The sequence below is a fragment of the Ptychodera flava genome, chromosome 22 (assembly GCF_041260155.1).
Source record: "Ptychodera flava strain L36383 chromosome 22, AS_Pfla_20210202, whole genome shotgun sequence".
Lineage (NCBI taxonomy): Eukaryota > Metazoa > Hemichordata > Enteropneusta > Ptychoderidae > Ptychodera > Ptychodera flava.
Genome location: NC_091949.1, coordinates 887,627 through 907,801, shown reverse-complemented (window position 1 = coordinate 907,801; position 20,175 = coordinate 887,627). Strand labels below are relative to the sequence as shown.

The following is a 20,175-nucleotide window of genomic DNA, read 5'->3' as shown; positions in this document are numbered from 1 at the left end:
CATTCCATGCTACAACTCTGTTTCACATTACCATATATTATATCGAACAGATTCATTATTACTTATCAAAATGTGAGATCTCTTCATTGCCATTTTCAAGATGTTGCTAGTGTTTCAGCTTAACTTCAGCTGATGTACTAATTTGCAGTGAATCAAGACTACAAACCGGCGATCACAATGATGACTTCAAAATAGCAGACTTCAACCTTTTCAGACAGGATGATAAAAACCGTCAAAACAACACCAGACCATATCATGGTATGGTTATGTACAGCAAAGAAAACGAAGCTACACAACACTCATTGAAGCTACCCCACAGACACTGCATTGTTTTAATACAGATTTCTTAATTGCAATACACAAAACAACATTTGGTTTAGTTCAAATTGTTGGTGTTTACAATCCACCATCATCACCTACATCAAACTTACAACATGCTCTTCTTCAGCTCATCCATACACTTGAGTACAATCTACCAACCGTGATCATTGGTGATTTCAATGTTGACTTACAAAAGCAAACACAATCTACAAGACAACTATCTGAACTTATGACAAAGCACTTCAACTACACACAAGTTATTGAGGAGTCAACAACAGACTATGGATCATGCCTTGATCACATTTACACTAACATCCATTGCATGCAAAGTGGTGTACTTGAGTCATACTATAGTGACCACAAACCAATTTGGATTGCATTGTAAAATAGAATTAAATCAAAAACTGCGGTCATACTAATTACTGCCCGTGACTACCCGTAGCTGCCTGAGAACTGCCCGAGGAAAAAGTGGGACAAACAGGTTCAGTTTATTTCATGCCCAGCCAACCCAAAATATCATTGATTTGACGTTAACCTGATGTTTTCTCCAGCCGTTTTGAAACACTGAAGACACCGGGCTTCGAGGACGTCGCCAGCTTGACATTGAGTTCATACCATTCAGCCCGAGAGATGGTACAATAATCTCGCCAAACGCTCACAGTTTGACAGCTTACCACCCCTTGCACTGAATGGTATGATCTCACAATCAACTGTAAAGAAAAAAAATTGAAAGATTTCTGCAGTGATGTCAATTACACTTAAGGATTACTCAGCAAGGGCACTTTGCAAGACCAGTACTGGTTAGCCACTTTCATACAGAGGAATTTCTCCTTACTACTCTTACACAAAAACACTCCATTATTTCTCCGTACTACTCATACTAACTCTCTATTGCTATTTAAACTATGTCCTTCTCAATGGCTCATTTTAATCTATTTTCTTGAAAGATTTATCAAAAATAGCCATGTTGTTTATCTTTTACTTGAGTTCTTAAAAATAAAAATGGTTTTCTGAAAGAATGCGTATATGGCTTTTCATTACTTTATGGTGATATCACTTTGGCCTATACAGTGTGAAGCACTGTACCAATCAATTGCACTTGTTATGTAAATGCTGATACAATGCCAGAAGCCAAAGACATTCAGCATTTTTTCCACCGAATTCATATTTGTAAATAAAAAGGCCGTTGTCATTGGTCTGTCATGATAATGTCCATGATCTTGATCATCACAGCTTAAAAAACTTTAAAACTATTGGCAAAAGTTTAAATTTACAGACAAATGCAATATCTATGAAAACACGTGAGCATTTTCAGTTCATGTCTGGTTTAAACAATGAGTTTGATCCATTTAGCATCTTACTTGGACATGGAGACATTAAAAAGGTTGGAATTCACAATGTCCATAGTAAGATGCAGTTTATGAATCCCTTAAACTCCACCCTCATGTAAGTGTACAGCGGAGTTGCTGCTACTAAAGCGTTTACTTATTTAGAAAGGCAATAATGAAATGAACGATGGTTCAGCTTTTGAATTCTTGTGATTTACTTCAATTCACATGTGGACATTTAACATCAAAGAGTAAGCATCATAAAATTTGCAAAAAATATCAACATCTGTGAAAGAGAGTGATACTGTGTTTGTTCCAGTCTTCAGCAATATTGATGTTCCTAACTCAGATCACACATATCTGGAACTGTAATGAAAAAACTTCATTGTTAGTATATATTTCCACTCTTCTGTCTCATTTTATCAATAATAGTAGTTTGTATGATGTAACAGCTTATATGGTATATGATCATCAGCTCACTTTCAAGACCTTGTCACTACATTAATCCTTTGAATGCTATAAGTTTTTCCCACCAAAATTTTAGTGCAACATTTTACCAATTTTTATGAATTTTTCTGTTATTTTTTGTAATTTTGGACCAAACGGACACTAGCTTAAGGCCATCGTCTGGGCTAATGTCGGTCAAAATGCTCAAAAAATCTAATTTTATTTTTTTCCTTCATTGTCACCCTCGACATGTATACTTTCAAATAAGCTATATCATTCTTCAAAAAATATTAACTAAAACCGAGAAAAATCGCGTTTTTTTCCCACTGACCCCTGGTCAAATTTTATTTAGTCTAATTATATATTCAAAACAGGTAAATCGCTATTTTTGGTTGCCTAAAAACTTTGTTGAGTTATGGCATCATGTATGAAGTAGTGACCATTTGCTTGCTTATTGAAGCAGCTTTTTCAGAGGTAAAAATATGAGGTTGTGGAAATTGTGAGTTTGAGACTAATTGCAGTCTAAAAAAGCCAGATCAATGAGTAATCGGAAAGAAATTTGCAACAAATGATTCTGTTTTATATTTTGTGTGGATATTACTGTAAGGCATATGAAGATTTTCATTCAGGTATAGCAATTAACCCAGAAAACAAACCATATTAGACGTTATGGTGTCCATATACATAACAAGTAAAGAATCTCACATGAATTTCATTATCATGCTGATTATAAAATCAATGTTTTTTGATAATGAACAGTTCATTTTTCACTTAGAAAGCAATTACAACCAGGCTTTTGTAAATAGAATTCTAACTGACAATTTAAACTTGTCCAATACCCTATTTTGAGGTCGTAAACTTTGCATGAAGTATGAGTATCACCTTTATGTTGTAAACATTTCAATCCAATACTCCTAACAATTGTGTTTTGTACTGCATTCGTTTCTTGTGGCAGTAATAACTCTTGAAAGAATGGTTGGAATGCAATGAAAATCAGCCAACATATGTGAAATTAAATACTTTACAAAATAAACTTCAAAAAACAAGGTCATCCAATCATGTCATAGTAGAAACTTGACGGAAAGTTGTGAAATTTATTAATTTTTCAATCTTACCGAGATGACTATGATATTATTTATATTGACATCTTATACAGTCATAGATTTAGGTTCATATTGTAATACATATACATCTGAATGCTACAGAAAAAATTCGGTTGTTGTATGACTTTTCGTTCAATAGATATCTTTGCCACAAATTTCCTCATATTTTTAACCCTGAAATTGTCGCCACGGCAACCGAATATCCGGTTTTCCCCCTGCACTGCATTTTACCATCTACTGCAACAAAAAGATGACAAACTCTGAAAACAAGGTACTACACGGTTAGTGTTTTAAAATAGCCCCTACAATAGCCTTAAGCTTTTTACTAAAATTTGGCAAAAATCTGAAAAAATTTGAGTGGGGTATATTTCATAAAGGCGACAAAAATTGACTCGTCACTCTGGCGCTCAAGAGTTAAGTTAAGCAAACATGGTGAAGGACCTAGATGTAACAGGCATCAAGGAGCCATGTCTATCCCTACTACAACTATCTTTACTGCCAACTGTACACTTTGCCCTGATGCATTTGTGAAGCATCGACCGTCTAGAAACTAGACTAAATTATGACCCCTGCATGACCTTTGGCACCTACCTTCATCAGAATGTCTCATACAGATGTCATAGAATTCTCCACGATGCTTGATTCTTTCAAAAGCCTCATTCCACCATTTCAAAACACTGCTGTCTTTACGTGTCATAATAGCAACCTCAGTGCTACCATCGTCATGCACACCACAGTTGATTGGATCACCAATTTCCTCAATACCAGGAGTTTTGACCAGTGACATTAGTCCTTTAGGAGCAAAACCAGCGGTAACCTGGTGAAAAGAACACAAATGCTCAATAATGTTTCCAGTGTTTTTAGAATGTACAAATCACACAACCATATAAATTCATCAATCATCTGTGAAAGCCTATGGAACAAAGGAACTATCACAAGCTAGTCATTTTGTATTGCCATACCCAAACGATATCTCTTTTGATCAATCACAGAAGACCAATGGAAACAATGGCAAACTTAGGTGGGCTATGCCCACCGCGTGGGCCAAAAATGATGAAAATCACAGCGTATTAAAGTCAGGCTTTTTCTTCGTTGGTATTATTTATTAACAAAGTATCTGCTTTACCTCTCCTTTGTAAACAGCTCTCCACAACTCTCTCCTGGTTGATACAACTACTATTTTATCTCGAGTGAAGTCTAGAAGTGACCCTTTCAATGCTTCGTTTCTCTTCAAACCCTTGAAGCCGTAGTGGGCAAATACATTGATGAGTGCTAGACAGAAAAAAGCAAGTTGTAAGTTACATTTACATGAAGTGCAAAATCGTGTCTACAGGTCAGATATCTGATGATTGGCTGAGCTCTCTACGTCTCTTTCCACATGGAATTAATTTACATATAGCTATGAAATTCAATATTCAGCTTTTCAGGAAAACATTAATGTTATTACCATAATTACTTCCTCATTATTTGGCATTTTTATTCCAAAGAATGAAGTTTTGAAATTTCAGTGATGTGAAGTTTGTAGATTTCCCACAACTGTACAAACACAATAAAAACTGAACCATTAGAAGCACATACCATTTTTTTAGTAGCTGTAGTCAAATCTGTTGGATCAAAGCCATCTGGATTTCCTTCCTTTACAAAGAAAGCGCCATCGTTGCCTGGAGATCTGATTTTCAGGTATGGATCAGTGAAAGCAACCATTGCTTTACGTGCTGGAGTGATTGCCCATCCAATGCAACCATCATAGTTACGAGACAAAAGACCTGGGGAGAAAAATGAAAGTGTGGGATAAAATTCTACCATCTGTAGTGCAATGCTCACAAACTCTGCAGTAAATTGAGGAGTTTTTTGAAGCTTTCTTTGCATTAACCCTTTCCATGTACTCTCTGTAAATATAATTTTCTAGCATCAAAGGAAAACTTTTTTGAGTTTGTGTCAAGTATTAACTCCAGCACTCAACAAGTTAATCTTAAGATAAGAAAATGCAAAACCCACAGGTTAGTTAAATTCATGGGTCCCAACTTTTAAGGACCATTAAAAGTTTTGTTTTGACCAGAATGTTATCTACTTTACCAATTCTGAAAAAGATTTGCTCAGATCTAAATTGACCTACCTAATAGATCAGCAAAACTGTGGCAATTAGCTCGACTTGAGTCACTTGTGTACTTGTGTATTCTGCTTTGCTGGTAACATCGACTTGTCGAATCGAATTCTTATATTATTTATTAAATATTCATGACTTGCATTGCTCTTTGTTTGTAAAGCCATTAACGATCATCGAAACTTTTACAAAGACAGTATGAAACATTCTTATCTTCAAAATTGTTACCCTGTAGGAAGAGAAAGAACCAATGATTTTTGAAAGATGGTTGTGTATTTGATGTTTTACTAACCTGTACCAGGTCTTGGACCGCTGCCCTCACCATGTCTGAAACATCTTCTGGAATCATCATACATAGCGGTACACCTCTTGCCAGCCTCGTGACAAACTACAAAAGATGACCATATGTGATAAGAACATAAACCAAAAATGAAGACTGTTTCCTCTCGACAACGCAGCATTTCTAACAATTGCATGTCATCAGTTTATCATGAATTTGGACAGTTGTTACAAGTATGGTTGTCAGTTCACTGATGGCCAAGTAATGTTACTTTGCCATTCACTAAATTGTTGCAATTATTAATGTCAATGGGATATCGCATTATTAGCTATTTGTCAAATCCATGTAGTAAGCAGCTTTCCAAGTTGTTGCCAGTTGAACCAAGGACAAGACAGAATAAACTGTACCAGTCGTGTTTCCTATTTTGAACAATATTTACTTACCAGCTTGAATTAAATCCTTATGGAAGGATCCCTTGCCTTGGTATTTCTCTTTGAATTCATAGCTGAGAGTGAAGTAATTGCAGTGTTAGTGCTGTATGTAGCTATGTGATATCCCCTACACCATTCTTTCATCATTTTGACCAGACATTTTTGTAAAGTTGTTACCAAGGCCTGCTACCAAGGCCTTTCATTTCCCCCTTTGTGAACAAAACGCTGTTCTATTGACGATTGTTCATCGAAACATGAAATAAAGTTTCTCATGAGTAAATATGTTGCCCCTTCACACAAATCTTATCGGTCAACTTTTTACTCATTGTTGGATTGATTATCGATTGATCGATTGATTAAATAATTGATTGGTACAATATGGAATTGCCTAAGTTGATCCATAGACCCCCATGAGAAACGTTTTGCCCACAGTCTATGGTTTGGCATTGTCATGTGTTGCTGTTTGGATTTCTGGTTTATCTTTTCTTGGTAGTCCTTTCTGACTACGGTCTTTTTCTTGGAACAGACAGTAAAATTTAAGTACAGTAGGAAGTCAAAAGTCTGTCACACAGAATCCCTCCGATTGTTCGTCTTGAATTGTTCAGAGCACATTCCAAATTTACAGTCAGTCTTATCTTAAGTTAACTTAGTTTTCAAACTTACACATCTTCAACATCAGTTGTTTGCAGACCGGCCAGATTTGCCGCAAAGACATAGGTCCTGTCATCGTTGCCCACGCCAACGTTAGAATGTGTTATTTTCCCTGCAATGTAATAGTCAACAATTATCATAGGTTGTTATTCATGGACAGTGAGATGCATTTCGCTTCTCTCGGTGTCGTACGTCACGAAATGACTCTGATCTAAATTCGATTTCTTTATGAGGTGATTGTCATTACTTTGTAAACAATGACAAATCTAGGCGTGCCTAACCAACCAATACTCCGTCTACATTACGCTTTGCATTTAAAGATAATATATATAATACGCGTAATTGGATAAGAAAAGTGATTCACTTCCACTGACATGCACTTCGATGGAGCAAAATGTTTTCCACTTTAACCTCAAGATTCTTTACGAGGAACAAAGTTTATATATGTACAGTAAAAATTCCGACTTTTGACTTGAAGTATGATGTTTCAACAAATCGAACAACATTAAATCAACAGCGGTAGTTCCCAGCTTCGGGTATGAACTCCCAGTTTGATTGGAGTTTTGTGGACAGTAACCACTCCACAAGATATAGGCTTTGCTTATGGCATACACATACTTGCAAGAAGTTTGCGTGCGAGTGTAATCCACATCGTACTGTGTACCCCTTCTATGATTTTTTAAACAATTTTGCTCATAACCAAAGATCATAAAACGACGAGTAATTTTGTCATTCCGTACATTTGCTGCGAAAAGTTCATTTAAAATTACAAGTTTCTGCAAAAAATCCCTCACCATTTATGGTTGGTCGGGGGATTATCTTTCAGAAAGGTAATACTACAAAGAGTAAAAAGGATCAAAGTCAGCCTCCTTTAATGCCAATTGATTGCAACATGACTCAACCATTTTAAAGGAGAACACAGTAACAGGGGGTAAAACACAAATGTTAGGGAATAAACCAGACTGCAAATGTGTTTTAGTGACATTTTCATTTTGTAATTATTTTCGCTTCGAGAAGACAGACGGGCTTTTTGATTGAGTATTTCTGCCTTCTTAGCACTCAGCTTTTTACTTTCTCTTTTCACAAGAAACATCTCGTGGAAGACGCTGTCATAGCGGCACTGATTGGGACACCCTGAACACTTTCGTCCCGTACGCAGTCAACTGTCTGGTATCAATGTGGAGCAAGATCCTTCTGTATTACAGACTGATTCCTTTATTTATTTGTGATCGATTATGAAGACACGGTAGGATTTCCTTACCTGGATAAACATGGTAAGTGACACTAACACCACAGTCCTCAGCGCCAGGAGCACAGACGATTGGTCCAAATTGTCTATCTTTCAGTTGCATGGTTCTACTCTCAAGCGTTGGCATAAGTCCAACGGCTCCCGGACCCATGTAGACGTGTCTGGTAACACTCTTACCGCAGTCGACAGAGCCATTGTGACATTGAATGCCAGCACCGAGAAGAGCAGGCACCATTCCGGGAAAATTCTGAGCGATACGACGGAGCATTGGGAAGCCTGCTTGTGCTCCTTTCGTTTTGATGCGATCGATGAATGGGGTATCGGAATCTCCTGTTTGTGCTCTTTGGTACAGGTTTTGCAACACGGGAAAAGCGCCATCACCCTACAAGACAGCGTATTGTTTGGTAAGTAATGCTGTCATTTTCACTATGGAATTAAGCAAGTTCTTGCTGAAGAATCACCTAGCAATAGTAAAAATAATATGAGTTTCAGTTTCCCTTACTTGAAATGCTCAAAGTTCGTTGTTTCTTCAATCACTGCAGGACAATGTCACAACTTTATCGAAATAGTCACTATATACGTAGTTTCGGTAGAATATGATGAAAATTGGATTCATTTGTTTTTATCAATCGTCCCATATCAAGTTTTGCTGTTTCACGTGAAATTTTTCATTTCTTTCATTGTCATCTTTTCCCAGAAAATATAATTAACCGTACCATGTAGACAAGAGCAGTAGTATTTCCGCCTAACTAGAGTGATTCTAACAACGGCCATAACTGACATTGTCTTTCCTCAAGTCGATGTACTCATTCCTCGAGTCGATGTACTCATTGTAATGTCTTTTCTGACAGTCTTGTGTTTTATACACATGTTGACGAAGTCAAAATAGACAAAGATACTTTTCAAATCTTCTGATAAAAATGTGTGTTTTGTATTCACAACAGTAAAAAACATTTTTTTGTTAATATCATGAATCTCCATGACTTACTTCGGCCAAAGCGTCACGAATTTTAGCCAGCAGTGGACTTCCAAACTGACCGGTCAATTCCACACCGTTCACATGGCTAAAGGCTACAACAAGTAAAAACAAAGTAGTTCATCCAGTAAACTTGAACTTGAAGTTGTTCACAAAAAATCAGCAAGAAAATGCTCCATCTACAGAGATTGGTTTTAAGGAAAGTAATACAGTTACTTGCTTATTTCCCTAAAGTCTGTGCAAAGGATCTCCTGATCAGTATCGACGCGCATCTGTAAATGACACGGTAAACTTTCACTTAAAGATTATTGGTTTTGTTACATATGAAGAGTTTGATTCAATGAATACTCGTCTAAACAGTGAGGGTAGTTTTAATTGATGCAAAACCGTTAGGGACTCTCATTTTATTATCCTAATGTAACTGGGCCAAGTAAATCAGAATCCTACGTGGAAACGTTTAAATATAGCGACATGAATAAACGCTTAGTGTAAAAGTCTATCATAAAGTGTCGATAAGTGACGTCATTTCGTCAAAAAGTCAGAATTCTTAAAAACTCAACTCTACATAGTAAAAACAGAGAAAAACAAGAAGTATATAAAAGGATGTTACTTTACTGAAATAATTCGGTGTTTTGGGATTTGCGATCTGTCAGAATCAGTGTGCCACAAGTAACTCGAAATAAGACTTACCGAAGACACCCAGGGCAATCAGAATAAAACGACAGTCCATGTTTGTTGCTTCCAAAATGATTCTGCCTCAGCTGGACTGGTGTTTCTAACTCTAATACAAATGTTTGGAAGGCATGTGATAAATACTGCTTCTGTTGATTGATAGTCTATTTGGAAAGAGACATTGTATGCAAATCCCGTGTATTAGTCATTGTTCCGACCAATAGGCACATCGGCACCACCTACTAATGAAATCTTACATCCAATGGTTGAAGACTTTAGTCATATGTCCACAAATGACCTGGTCAGCTTTATTCACACAAACTTTGAATCAGGTGAGCATATCTATCAAAATTATCTTTATCTTTATGGTCATCATCAATCACTTCAGTTATCTTATCTCGTCTGCAATCACTAGATAGCACAAACTAGCAACCAAATGTTGACCATAAAAAAGGACGTTAGAGGGACCTAAAAAACAGTGAACTATTGTACTAAATATCCAGTGTCTGGTGATGTGATTTTTAGCCCCTGAACTACTTAATCTGAGGTCAACCAATGATATCGCTATGTCTGTACGGTGTTTGTGCCAGTCCGCCCGTACGCCCCCCGTCCGTCACTAAATTTTGCAAGTGTGCGAACTCAGAAAACTACTCAACCTAATGTGACCACTTTAGGTAAAGGGAATGTTTGAATGTCCATCTGAAACTGGGACAGTTCAAAAGTTTAAAATGATGCTGCCATAGACAGGAAAATTAAGAATATTTTATTTTTAATAACTGACCCAATTGTCTTTACGATACTTTTTTTCCAATGCGAAAACATTTTAACATGAAAAAAAAGACAATTTTACAGGAATGGTTGGCGTTGGTTGTATAGTTTGATTCGTTTTCTTGAAAGTGTTCGCAGTCTACCTGTGCATGGTAATGTGTCGATAAACGACTTGAGTAATTTCAACCATGTAATGTTACAGAATGGTCCATCATTAGACCTTAAGTACTGTAGAATACAAAATGCTTATTTATGTCCGTAAAAGAATGACATATTTCTCGAAACAGATCTTGCTATGTATTTCAATAATTTTAATTTTTCATATTTCCGTTCATGTGATGGTAACCCTTACTGTTTTCCGTTTTCAAATCCCGTATTTCCAAAGATACGACAAGTCAACTTTAGGTATGTACTTTGATGCCGCATATAGATGAAGAACGAAAAATACGTATGTTCATACTGTACATGAGCAATAAGTGATCGTAGTGCAGAATACCGTATGATGTCATCGATGGAGTATTGTCAAAGGAACAGTCCTTCAGCTATATTCTAAGTTGTCAGAAGTGAAACTTCCCATCAGTCCTTTGAACAAATCACAGTTAAATACTCTATGTTGTTCTGTGTCAATTTGCAATATCGTATCGCTGATATATAAACATTATCTCCACGAGTATTGTCTCCAGACGAGTGTCAACTGATCAGGTCAAACGGTCATTTCCGACAAATGAGTTCACCAGACAGTATTCCAAATCTTACCTTATCCATATCAAAGTATTTTCGCGCTGCTAAGTGTTTACAGGAAGCAAGTCAGATAACCTTTAAACACAAACCTTTAGCGAGATGTTCCAGAAAACTGTATCTTTTATGCACTTAACCCGATTTTCGATTATTCAAAAACAATTCTTTTACTAAATCTGTGAAAACAAAGTCCCGATTTCGTTTTCCTTTGCGCAATTAGTCCAAATAGACTTCTATCAATGAATGTTGCTGGCGCTGAATTGAGAATAAACACTGGTTCCCTGGGCAGTTCTTACAGCTCAAGGCTATACATCTTAACTTACAGCTGTAATTATATTTTGGGATTTTCTGTTTGCTAATCGATTTTATTTCGCCATGCCAATCATTTTTTCCGATGCAGTTTGTATCGTGCGTCTTGAAAAATTCTTATTCTGAAATCAAAATCTAGCTTTCAGACTACTTAAGATACACTTTGTCATCACTTTTTTCGAGTATTTTCAATCGACATTGACTCAATTTTCGGTTGTAGGAAGCCCAATTTTCGATCAACAGACGTAACGCACGTCTGAAAATGAAGATATCGCATATTTGGGTTACAGTGTTTAAATGTCAAATTTGAATACAATATGTCTCGATGAAAACATGTCGTAAACTGTGCTACTCCTGTTCTTTACCCTCGGGCGTTTTTTGCTTATCTTGCAATATGCATACAGGATTTCACCGTGACATCATTTCAATTTGCTGACCGCGGCCACACTGATGTCAATTCAAGCTGACTTTGATAGATTATCCCCTATGTATTTTGACAACGATCTGTTGTTAGATTTTCTAACGGAAGCTATCTGACCAAATGACCCTCTTTCGGAAATAAATACTCCAAGATTTATCAGTTTATTGAGTTTACCTTTCTTGATAAAGGTTGACCAGACCCGATGAGATTTCTGCTCGATTTACATACAATCGGTCTTGTCAGTCAAATTTAGTGTCTTTAAATGTCATTGTGCTGGGGTCATCGATGGCAAGCTAGATAACGTATTCGGATCTCGATTAAATTTCTCTACCTTTGCAGAGCGTTGGTCAGTCAGAGTTGAACCAAAGATGAAGACGAGTCTGTACTTGGTGTTTGTGCTGGCCTTTTGGGGTAAGACTTGTATTTATCGTCATATCAGATTTTTCAATTTTACACTGAAAGCAATCTGCTTCTACTGTCTTAGTGATTGCGTTGTTTCAGATTTTACAAAGTGTTATGTTTCTAAAACCAAAAAAAAATGTTTTGAATAATCCGACTTTATGAGAATTGAAGAAAAAGTTTACTGTTCAGATCATGTAATTGGACATAGATTTAAAACACTAATGTTGAAGACTTTTCCTGCGATTTGAATCTTGTTTTACTGCGGTCCTTTGTGGAGGGACCGTAGTTTACTAATTGATTAAAATATAGGTTGACCCTCATCAACGCCGGGTGTATTTTCCTTCTTATTTCTATCCGCTTATTGTATCATGTCTGTCATTGTATATACGATTAGTTAAGCAGCCCATCAAGAAAATTAAAAGTTTGTCTGGTGTTATGTGCATTTATATTTTTCGTTGACAAACTTTAATGTACGAATGATATGTAGGTTTAGCCATCATCAAACTCTTCTACGCCACACCAATATGTTCGTTGTTCAAACAAGTATCGAAATCGTTAATTTTGCTAATAGTATGCTTAATTTGAACAAAACATAACGATACTGTGCTTAGGTAAGCACAGACCAAGTTCAACAGTTTCTTAGTAATTTCACTTCCCAGGAAGTGAATTTCGGTTCTAAACTTTAAAAGGGTTGTCAAATAGAAAATTTACTATAGTTTGGATAAATGTGAATGACAGCTTTCCTGCGATGCTAAGCCTTTAGATGGAAACAGTGAAACTATTAACACGATTGGAACTAATTTGGGATACTTGGATGGTGAAGTAATGGCTTTTAAACCTGCAAATGTTATCTGATCTGCTTTTCTTTTTACGTTACATACTTTTTTATGAGTAATTTGTAATATTGAGACATTCAGCTGTATAGCATCTAACAGTTTTGAGAAATTTGAAAAATATGAAAATCCAATTATCCCAAATTAGTTCCAATCGTGTAAATGCCGTTGTGACTAAGTCGGTTTGAAAGCTGTTTTGCAAATTTTCGCGGTTGAAAATTCAGAATATTAATTGCTTTCTACGCACACTTTAACATTTGTTGATAAATGAATTCTAATGTACTTATCAATTCGTCGATGGGATATGCCATGTTGGTTGTTTAGATTATTAATAAATTGAGTTTAACTTTTTATTTTCAGGGGTTGAATGCATGCCACATGGACATTCGGCTTATGTGAGTATCATTGTGTCTTGTATCCTATTGAGTATCAATTTCAGTTTTCGAAATGTTAATCACAGAAACATTTTCTTCAAGAAAATCCGTAATAATGTCCATGCGAATTCGTGGAATTAGCCTCATTTCACCAAGCAACCGTCCATTGACATTGCAGACTGACAGATATGTCGCTCGAGGGCGCTCTCTGTGAGTCGAGAAGACTCTTGAAGAGTGCAATGTCTTTAAACTACAAATTGTCCTGTGCACATTGTAAATTAATTGTAGTATTGACTTGATAGAGTGTCAACAGAGTTGTTAGCGTGGTCAAAGTGGTGACAAGATGACTTTCTGAAGCTCTAAATTGAAATTTGACGTTACGGGACTCGATCGGATTAACTGTATACTTCTGCAGTCTCCAAAAAGTTCGTTTGCCAATGCTAATAAATATTCATCACCACAACAATGCTTTAAGCCGTGAATAGCACGAAAGTGTAAATAAAAAGGCTAATAACACAAGCTGTGATGCTGAAAATCAGTGGAATATTATTAGCATTATTTCCTAATCTTTTTCAGTTTCATGTTATGTAATTTTTAGCACAAGCAGTAAAGCAGCTTTTTGAGGCTTCTCTCTTCGAATATGTCCTCCACTTTTTATCACCCCTTGCCAGGACGTAACGACTATTACCTGGCTTACTTAAAAACCCACAAGAACGGTGAGAAAGTTAAAATTAAAAAGATTCAGTTTCAATGAAAGGGAGATTATCGTTGGATTATCTTTGGATGACATCGATTTTTCATTTTACTCCTTATTTATATGAACATTAAACCAATACGTACACTCAGAGACTCATAGCAATTCTAACGGTAGCTGTCATTGCTTCGGTGATATCCCAATGTTTGGTTTCCTCCAAATTAAGTTTCAGGGACTTGGTTACGAAAGCAGAGGGCAGAAACCATGATCTATTGCTCTCATAGAATGAATCTATATAATGGAGCAAAGAGAGCACTACAATTTGGATTACTGGTGAATAAGTCACGAGCAGAACCCTGAAGGATATTTTCTTGTATTATCCAACCATTTTACTGTGCCAGATTCACTTAATTATACGTTGATATACTGCAACCACGGGCCGATAAGGCGTTTATAGTCTCTCTCTCTCTCTCTCTCTCTCTCTCTCTCTCTCTCTCTCTCTCTCTCTCTCTCTCTCCTCTCTCTCTCTCTCTCTCTATATATATAATGTTCATGAAATATGAATATCAATAAATCAGGTATTTGGTCAGGGTTGAACTTCCTGTCCGCTCTGGATTAATTGAAGAATTAACGATTCGGTTCAACGGAGTTGAGTTTCCCTTCCGTCCTGCAGGAAAGTCACTGATGGCGTACGGGCCACTATTGAAGCAGCCGTATTTACCGCATGCCAAGTTTAGTAAATGTTATATGTAAGACCCTTTATATACATATAGTATATCGGACACGTTGTAAACAGCTGTGTCCATGTGTGATCGAAAGCCGTTCAGTGACTTCCGGAGTACTGCAGGGCGGAAAGGAAAATCGACAATGTTGAACCCCTACGTTTGTAAATAAGTACAGGGGTAAGCAAGCTCAACCCTGATCAAATACCATAATGATTTTATTAACAATATTTATAATGTTTCATGGTTGTTTACATATTATGTTATAAACGCTTATAGACTGTAAACGCCTTATCGTTCTTTGTTAAACATTGTTTGATGATGATGATGATGATGATGATGATGATGATGATGATTAACTAGTTGCATCTCTGTTTGTGAATCGCTCTGCAGCATCCTGAAGATGGTGGGCTGTTTGGGACAGGTGGTCTTTTCGGAGGTGGACTTCAACAACAAGAGCAACATGGACCACCACCTCTAGTTCGTGCTGCTCTGATGTCTCGTCTCGCTGGTGTTGGTGGCCTTGGTGGACTGAGCAATCTACTACCCACAATGCATTGCAGAGAAGGCACACACGAATGTGGCCGCAGTATCACAGAACGCGTGCACGTTGGTGATGACGGCAGGCCACAATTCGAGGGCGGTCCACTGAGGGCGTTCCTCGACAGAGCTCCTGTCTTCTGTCACCCCGGATCCAAAGGATGTGGCGTTCACATCAATTACCACGTTTACTTGAACCCTCAACCACTCGGCGGTGTATGGGAGAGAAGTCTCGGTGAGGCGAAGATATTCAGAGCAAGACGTGGGCCGCCTGTGATCTGCGCAGATGGTAACAATTGTGGTGGACGATCTGAGGTGATGGTACATGGACAGAGTGCGACTGCCTTGAAACCATCACACATGGAACACTCGGATACATACTCATTTGTCGTACATGGTGCTGGTCTTGAAATATAGTGAGTATAATGTAAACATCAGATCGTTTGCACATTAGTCAAACCTGAAAATCGATATCTTAATTTTAAGCAATTCCTTTACTCTAGATGGAAAGTAAAAAGAGACAATGTCCCACTTTATGCAAAAACATCTATGGCCAGAGGAGTACAACATTCTGAATGACAGGACCATTCCCTTGTTAATTCTATTCCATATTTTGAGATAGTCAGAAGGTAATGAGATGGTGTGTTTTGGAAGTTTACTGTGACTTTATCATTCTTTTATTACTGTTGCGTATCGGTTTAAATCCAGTATTTCGACAAGTCTTTTGTCAAACTTTTCCCGTCGCTAATATGGTGTTTTATGGAGGGGCTGTAATCCAGCAGTCTGGTCACGTCACATTTCTGCTTTTTGTAACTACAGTAGTCTCTTTTAGTTTCGTCAGTTTCGGTGGAGAGGGAAACACCGAAATAATTTGATTATAAATTACCGACACATGTCAACATGTAATCTCTCCTCACAGCGATCCTGAGTCTGGACAAGTGAATATTGACTTTCACAAAGGCCTTGTAGAAGCAGGTAATGGACAAAATTATTTGACGTGATGTATTGTAAGAGACATAAGATGGATAATTGTAATGGTTAAAGTATCAACATGAATATATCACACAACACTTTGCCACAAAACCCTCTGTTCTTGTTGTCCGTTTATTCCCGAAAACGCATCGCAGTCCTATTGTTCATATGCAAATTAGTAAATCACCACATGCACACTATATTCATATGGAAAATGGTAAACCTAATACTTTTCTGAATATAATTTATTGGTATGTATAAAATGTTTATGGTTCATCGTTTTTTAAAAGACAAATTCGAAGTAACGCATTGCTTGTATTATTAGAATGTAAAATCAACAGTCATTCATATGTCAATTAATTATTGATAGATATTTACTGTGTTACCATTTACTGGCATGATCCATGTGTGGTCAATTTAATATTAAATTTGATTATATTTGGGGTATAGGTCGGAAATATCACTCGTTGTTGGTTTACAATGGAAACCTCACACTATTAACCTGAAGCTTGTGATTGTCACAAGGCCTTCGGCTGAGCTTCTTACTATAGAAGTGTGAGGTTTCCATGGTGACCCCACTCCAGCTCGTTGTATTTCCTATAGTTGACTTCAACGTCGAGTGCGTGTTGTTTGTCTTGTCACAGGCCGGGTTAACCGAAATACTTTTTTTCACGTTGCAGTTTGCAAGATTGCTGGTAAAAAATGCGTCGGATTCTACGACTCGGCTGACCACTGTTTCTCCCATGGTACTGATGCCGGACCTCACGCTGGCGTCGGTAAGTGACGTCATTGCTTGTTAATCTTCCGTTCCAATCACATTTTTATTCTTTGCTAGCATTCGCCTACGATGCCATTACCTGGTACAATCGCCTACGATGCCATTACCTGGTACAATCGCCTACGATGCCATTACCTGGTACAAATGCCAATCAAGAATAGACGTCATGGTCAATCATTAAATTATAAGCTTTCGTCAACCATTCAATTAGAGCCTTTCCCAGATATTGAACAGAAGCTGTTTGAGTTTGTTCTGAGCCAAATTATGATATAACATAACGCCAGTGTCACCAGGTTTACACTTGATATAGACCGAAATGTTATCGATAATGTTAATACTCGTGCAGTTTTGATCGAGAAAACGCATCATAGCTTACAGCCACATTTCGATTGCTTGCATTGGCTATGCAGCATTCACTTGGCGTATCTTTAGTACATAGTGCTTTTTAACTAATTTCTTAACTATTATTATTAGTACAGCGATCTGATTGTTCCAGACGTGATAATAACAGTGCCATATTCGCCATGTTCGCGATATAGCACAGTTGGAACACACACTCATTCTAAATTAACCTTTCAAGCCAGAATATCAATATACTGTATGATATAATAGCAATAAACCATCTCAGCGATTGCTATTCCACTCGGTTTTGATCAGTTGTCTGCATATATGAAGTCGGTGTTGCTCGTCCATGTATCGCCATGACGAATATGTCGTGAACTGATCAAAACCTTGTGCTAAACCCGTCACTAGCACTGGTGTGATTTATTGCTTGAATAGGTGTATATTGGAAAGTCTGGAAGCCTGTTTATATAAATCATTTATTTCTTTCAAATTTGAAAAAATCAACAACACTATAGGTTTATTGGATGGATGGTACGATGGATGTTTAGGGTGGGCAGACACTCCATTCAGACACCTGTCAGTGGATTTCTCTGATGCCTATCTGGAGTTCCCAAAAACTGATGCCACATTTTATGTTGCAAAGGGCAATCCACATGGCTTCGACCCAACACACTTGGCAGACTTTAAAATTGGTGAGTAGGAATAATTTAGTGTTATGATGTAGAAGGGATCGATTGATATTTCACGGGTGTTTGATTGTCCAGTTAAAGCTCCGTAGCTCTATCTCTCTATATCCTCTGCTCTTCGGAGAATGTTTTTTGATTCCATGTTGTCTTTTACATGTAAAATGTCACTGTTTTAATCTTTGGCGATGAATTCAGTCGATTATTGTGTTTATGTCTGTACACTCTCGCTCGTAGTGACCAAATTTGACTTGCAAATAAACATTTAATTTTTGAAATATATGTTGAACTTCCATCACCAGTTTTTGAAAAAAAAACATTTTTGGGCACATTCTGGTTGGCATTTTTATAGAAGTTGCTTTTGATTTCAAACCATGTTATCGAACAAAGTTAAAAAGATACAGCAAATGGCTCTTGATTGGGGTTGTCCATTTCACGTCCATTGTTTTATAGAGTAGTGAGAAATCAACAATGTTTATAAAATTAACTAAAGAATGTTTGATTGCACATTATCGACAGTTGGGTCATAACTCAGTTTATAGTGCTGAATATCTGCTTCTTTGTTGGGTAGCCCCTCAACATACAGAAAGACCGACGCACAGACATACAGACAGATAAAGTGAGAATATAAGACAGGCTAAAAGCTAGGGAAAGGTGCATACTTGTAAATATTGTCTAACCTAATACAGTGCTCACATTCTTCATATTGGGTTTGAATGACAGGAATTTTGACACCATGGGCTTCGGATTTCCACTGTTTGAGGAACCACCACAAGGATACCTTCAACGAATTAACCAGAGAAAAGGTTCTTTTCGCTGATCACAAAATTGAATTACGACGCATGCTTGTTACTGGAGAGGTAAGCCGGAAGTCGTGTCGGAATGGTATACATATGTTACCGGAATTTCATAGGTTGGCGATAAAATTGCCGAATTGCTCAACTTATATAACTTGAATCCAGAGAGTGATTAATTATTTTAATATGGCTTTTGTGTAGCTTTGCTCTCATTTTGGCCAAGCTAAACATACAGTAAATCTGCTGCGAGCTCAAGCCATTTTCATCAGCTTTTCGATAAATCAAATGGTTATTAATCCAGTATATACAAAAGATTTGGATTGAGGTGTGTTGCTTGTGAACATCATCAACTCTGTTTTTGTATCCTTAGATTGACGCAGCTTTCGTCAATGAACTCGTCATGGCCGGTGTAATGAGGTTTGAGGGCGCTGGCATCGAAACTATGGGCGAGACAATACAGTGCCCGACCAATCCCGTTAAGAACAGGTCAACAGTTCACATGATAACACGCAGAGGAAGTGAAGTGCTTAGTTGGTGGAATGATGCTTTCAAACAATTTAAAGACAGTGGAAATTACTACAAATTGTGTCGAGAAACATCTGAACACACAGGTACGTTAAACCACATAATTGATGACTCTGAACCTGAAATTCAGGATCAGTAAATGACACATGCTGTGTAGGTACCAATAGCAATAGATTGACATATGTAAATGTTTTCATGAGTGACAGTTGACGGGAGTCCCATTATCACAAATATATTACCACAATATTTATTTTGACAATACTGTCGGCTCAAGAGGAAGTAATCAATACTGTCGGCTCAAGAGGACAAGTAATCATCAGATCGTCATAGTTGAAGCGTAAACGCTGTAGAATGAGAACGCCTTCAACTAGAAACGACGACGACGACGATGATGATGATGATGATGATGATTGTTATTATTACAGGTCATACCCCAGGATGTCTGGATTAACACCAACTGATCCAAGCTCACATTTCAAGCACATACTACGTGGAGAGTTTCATTTTTCGTGATTTTTGAAATAATTCTTGAATGGAACTTTTTTATGAAGTCATATTTCATTTGATTTAATAAATTGTACAGACTACTTGATGAAAAGTTAATCGTATTGGAATCATTTTCAATAGCAATTCTATTCTGCATCCCTTCCACTTTCATTAGAAATTTTACTGAGGTTTGCTTGAGATCGTAAATAGAATTACAAAGATAAGG

At 37.2% G+C, this 20,175-nt stretch overlaps 2 protein-coding genes across 2 annotated transcripts; one reads left to right on the top strand and one right to left on the bottom strand.

Annotated features, from left to right (window-relative positions):
• Positions 1-1,840: 1,840 nt before the first annotated feature.
• On the bottom strand, positions 1,841-9,859 carry LOC139122433 (uncharacterized). The gene is made up of 10 exons (XM_070687808.1): positions 9,581-9,859; positions 8,903-8,985; positions 7,927-8,296; positions 6,678-6,777; positions 6,027-6,088; positions 5,596-5,691; positions 4,778-4,965; positions 4,326-4,471; positions 3,791-4,016; positions 1,841-2,015 (listed from the first exon to the last, which is right to left on the bottom strand). The coding sequence occupies exons 1-8, from the start codon at positions 9,618-9,620 to the stop codon at positions 4,430-4,432; spliced, it is 981 nt and encodes a 326-aa protein (XP_070543909.1). The 5' UTR covers positions 9,621-9,859; the 3' UTR covers positions 1,841-2,015; positions 3,791-4,016; positions 4,326-4,429.
• A 2,172-nt stretch (positions 9,860-12,031) lies between these two features.
• On the top strand, positions 12,032-20,066 carry LOC139122432 (uncharacterized). The gene is made up of 9 exons (XM_070687807.1): positions 12,032-12,209; positions 13,394-13,428; positions 15,217-15,779; positions 16,283-16,338; positions 17,016-17,111; positions 17,974-18,150; positions 18,865-19,001; positions 19,309-19,549; positions 19,889-20,066. The coding sequence occupies exons 1-9, from the start codon at positions 12,167-12,169 to the stop codon at positions 19,912-19,914; spliced, it is 1,374 nt and encodes a 457-aa protein (XP_070543908.1). The 5' UTR covers positions 12,032-12,166; the 3' UTR covers positions 19,915-20,066.
• Positions 20,067-20,175: the final 109 nt, after the last annotated feature.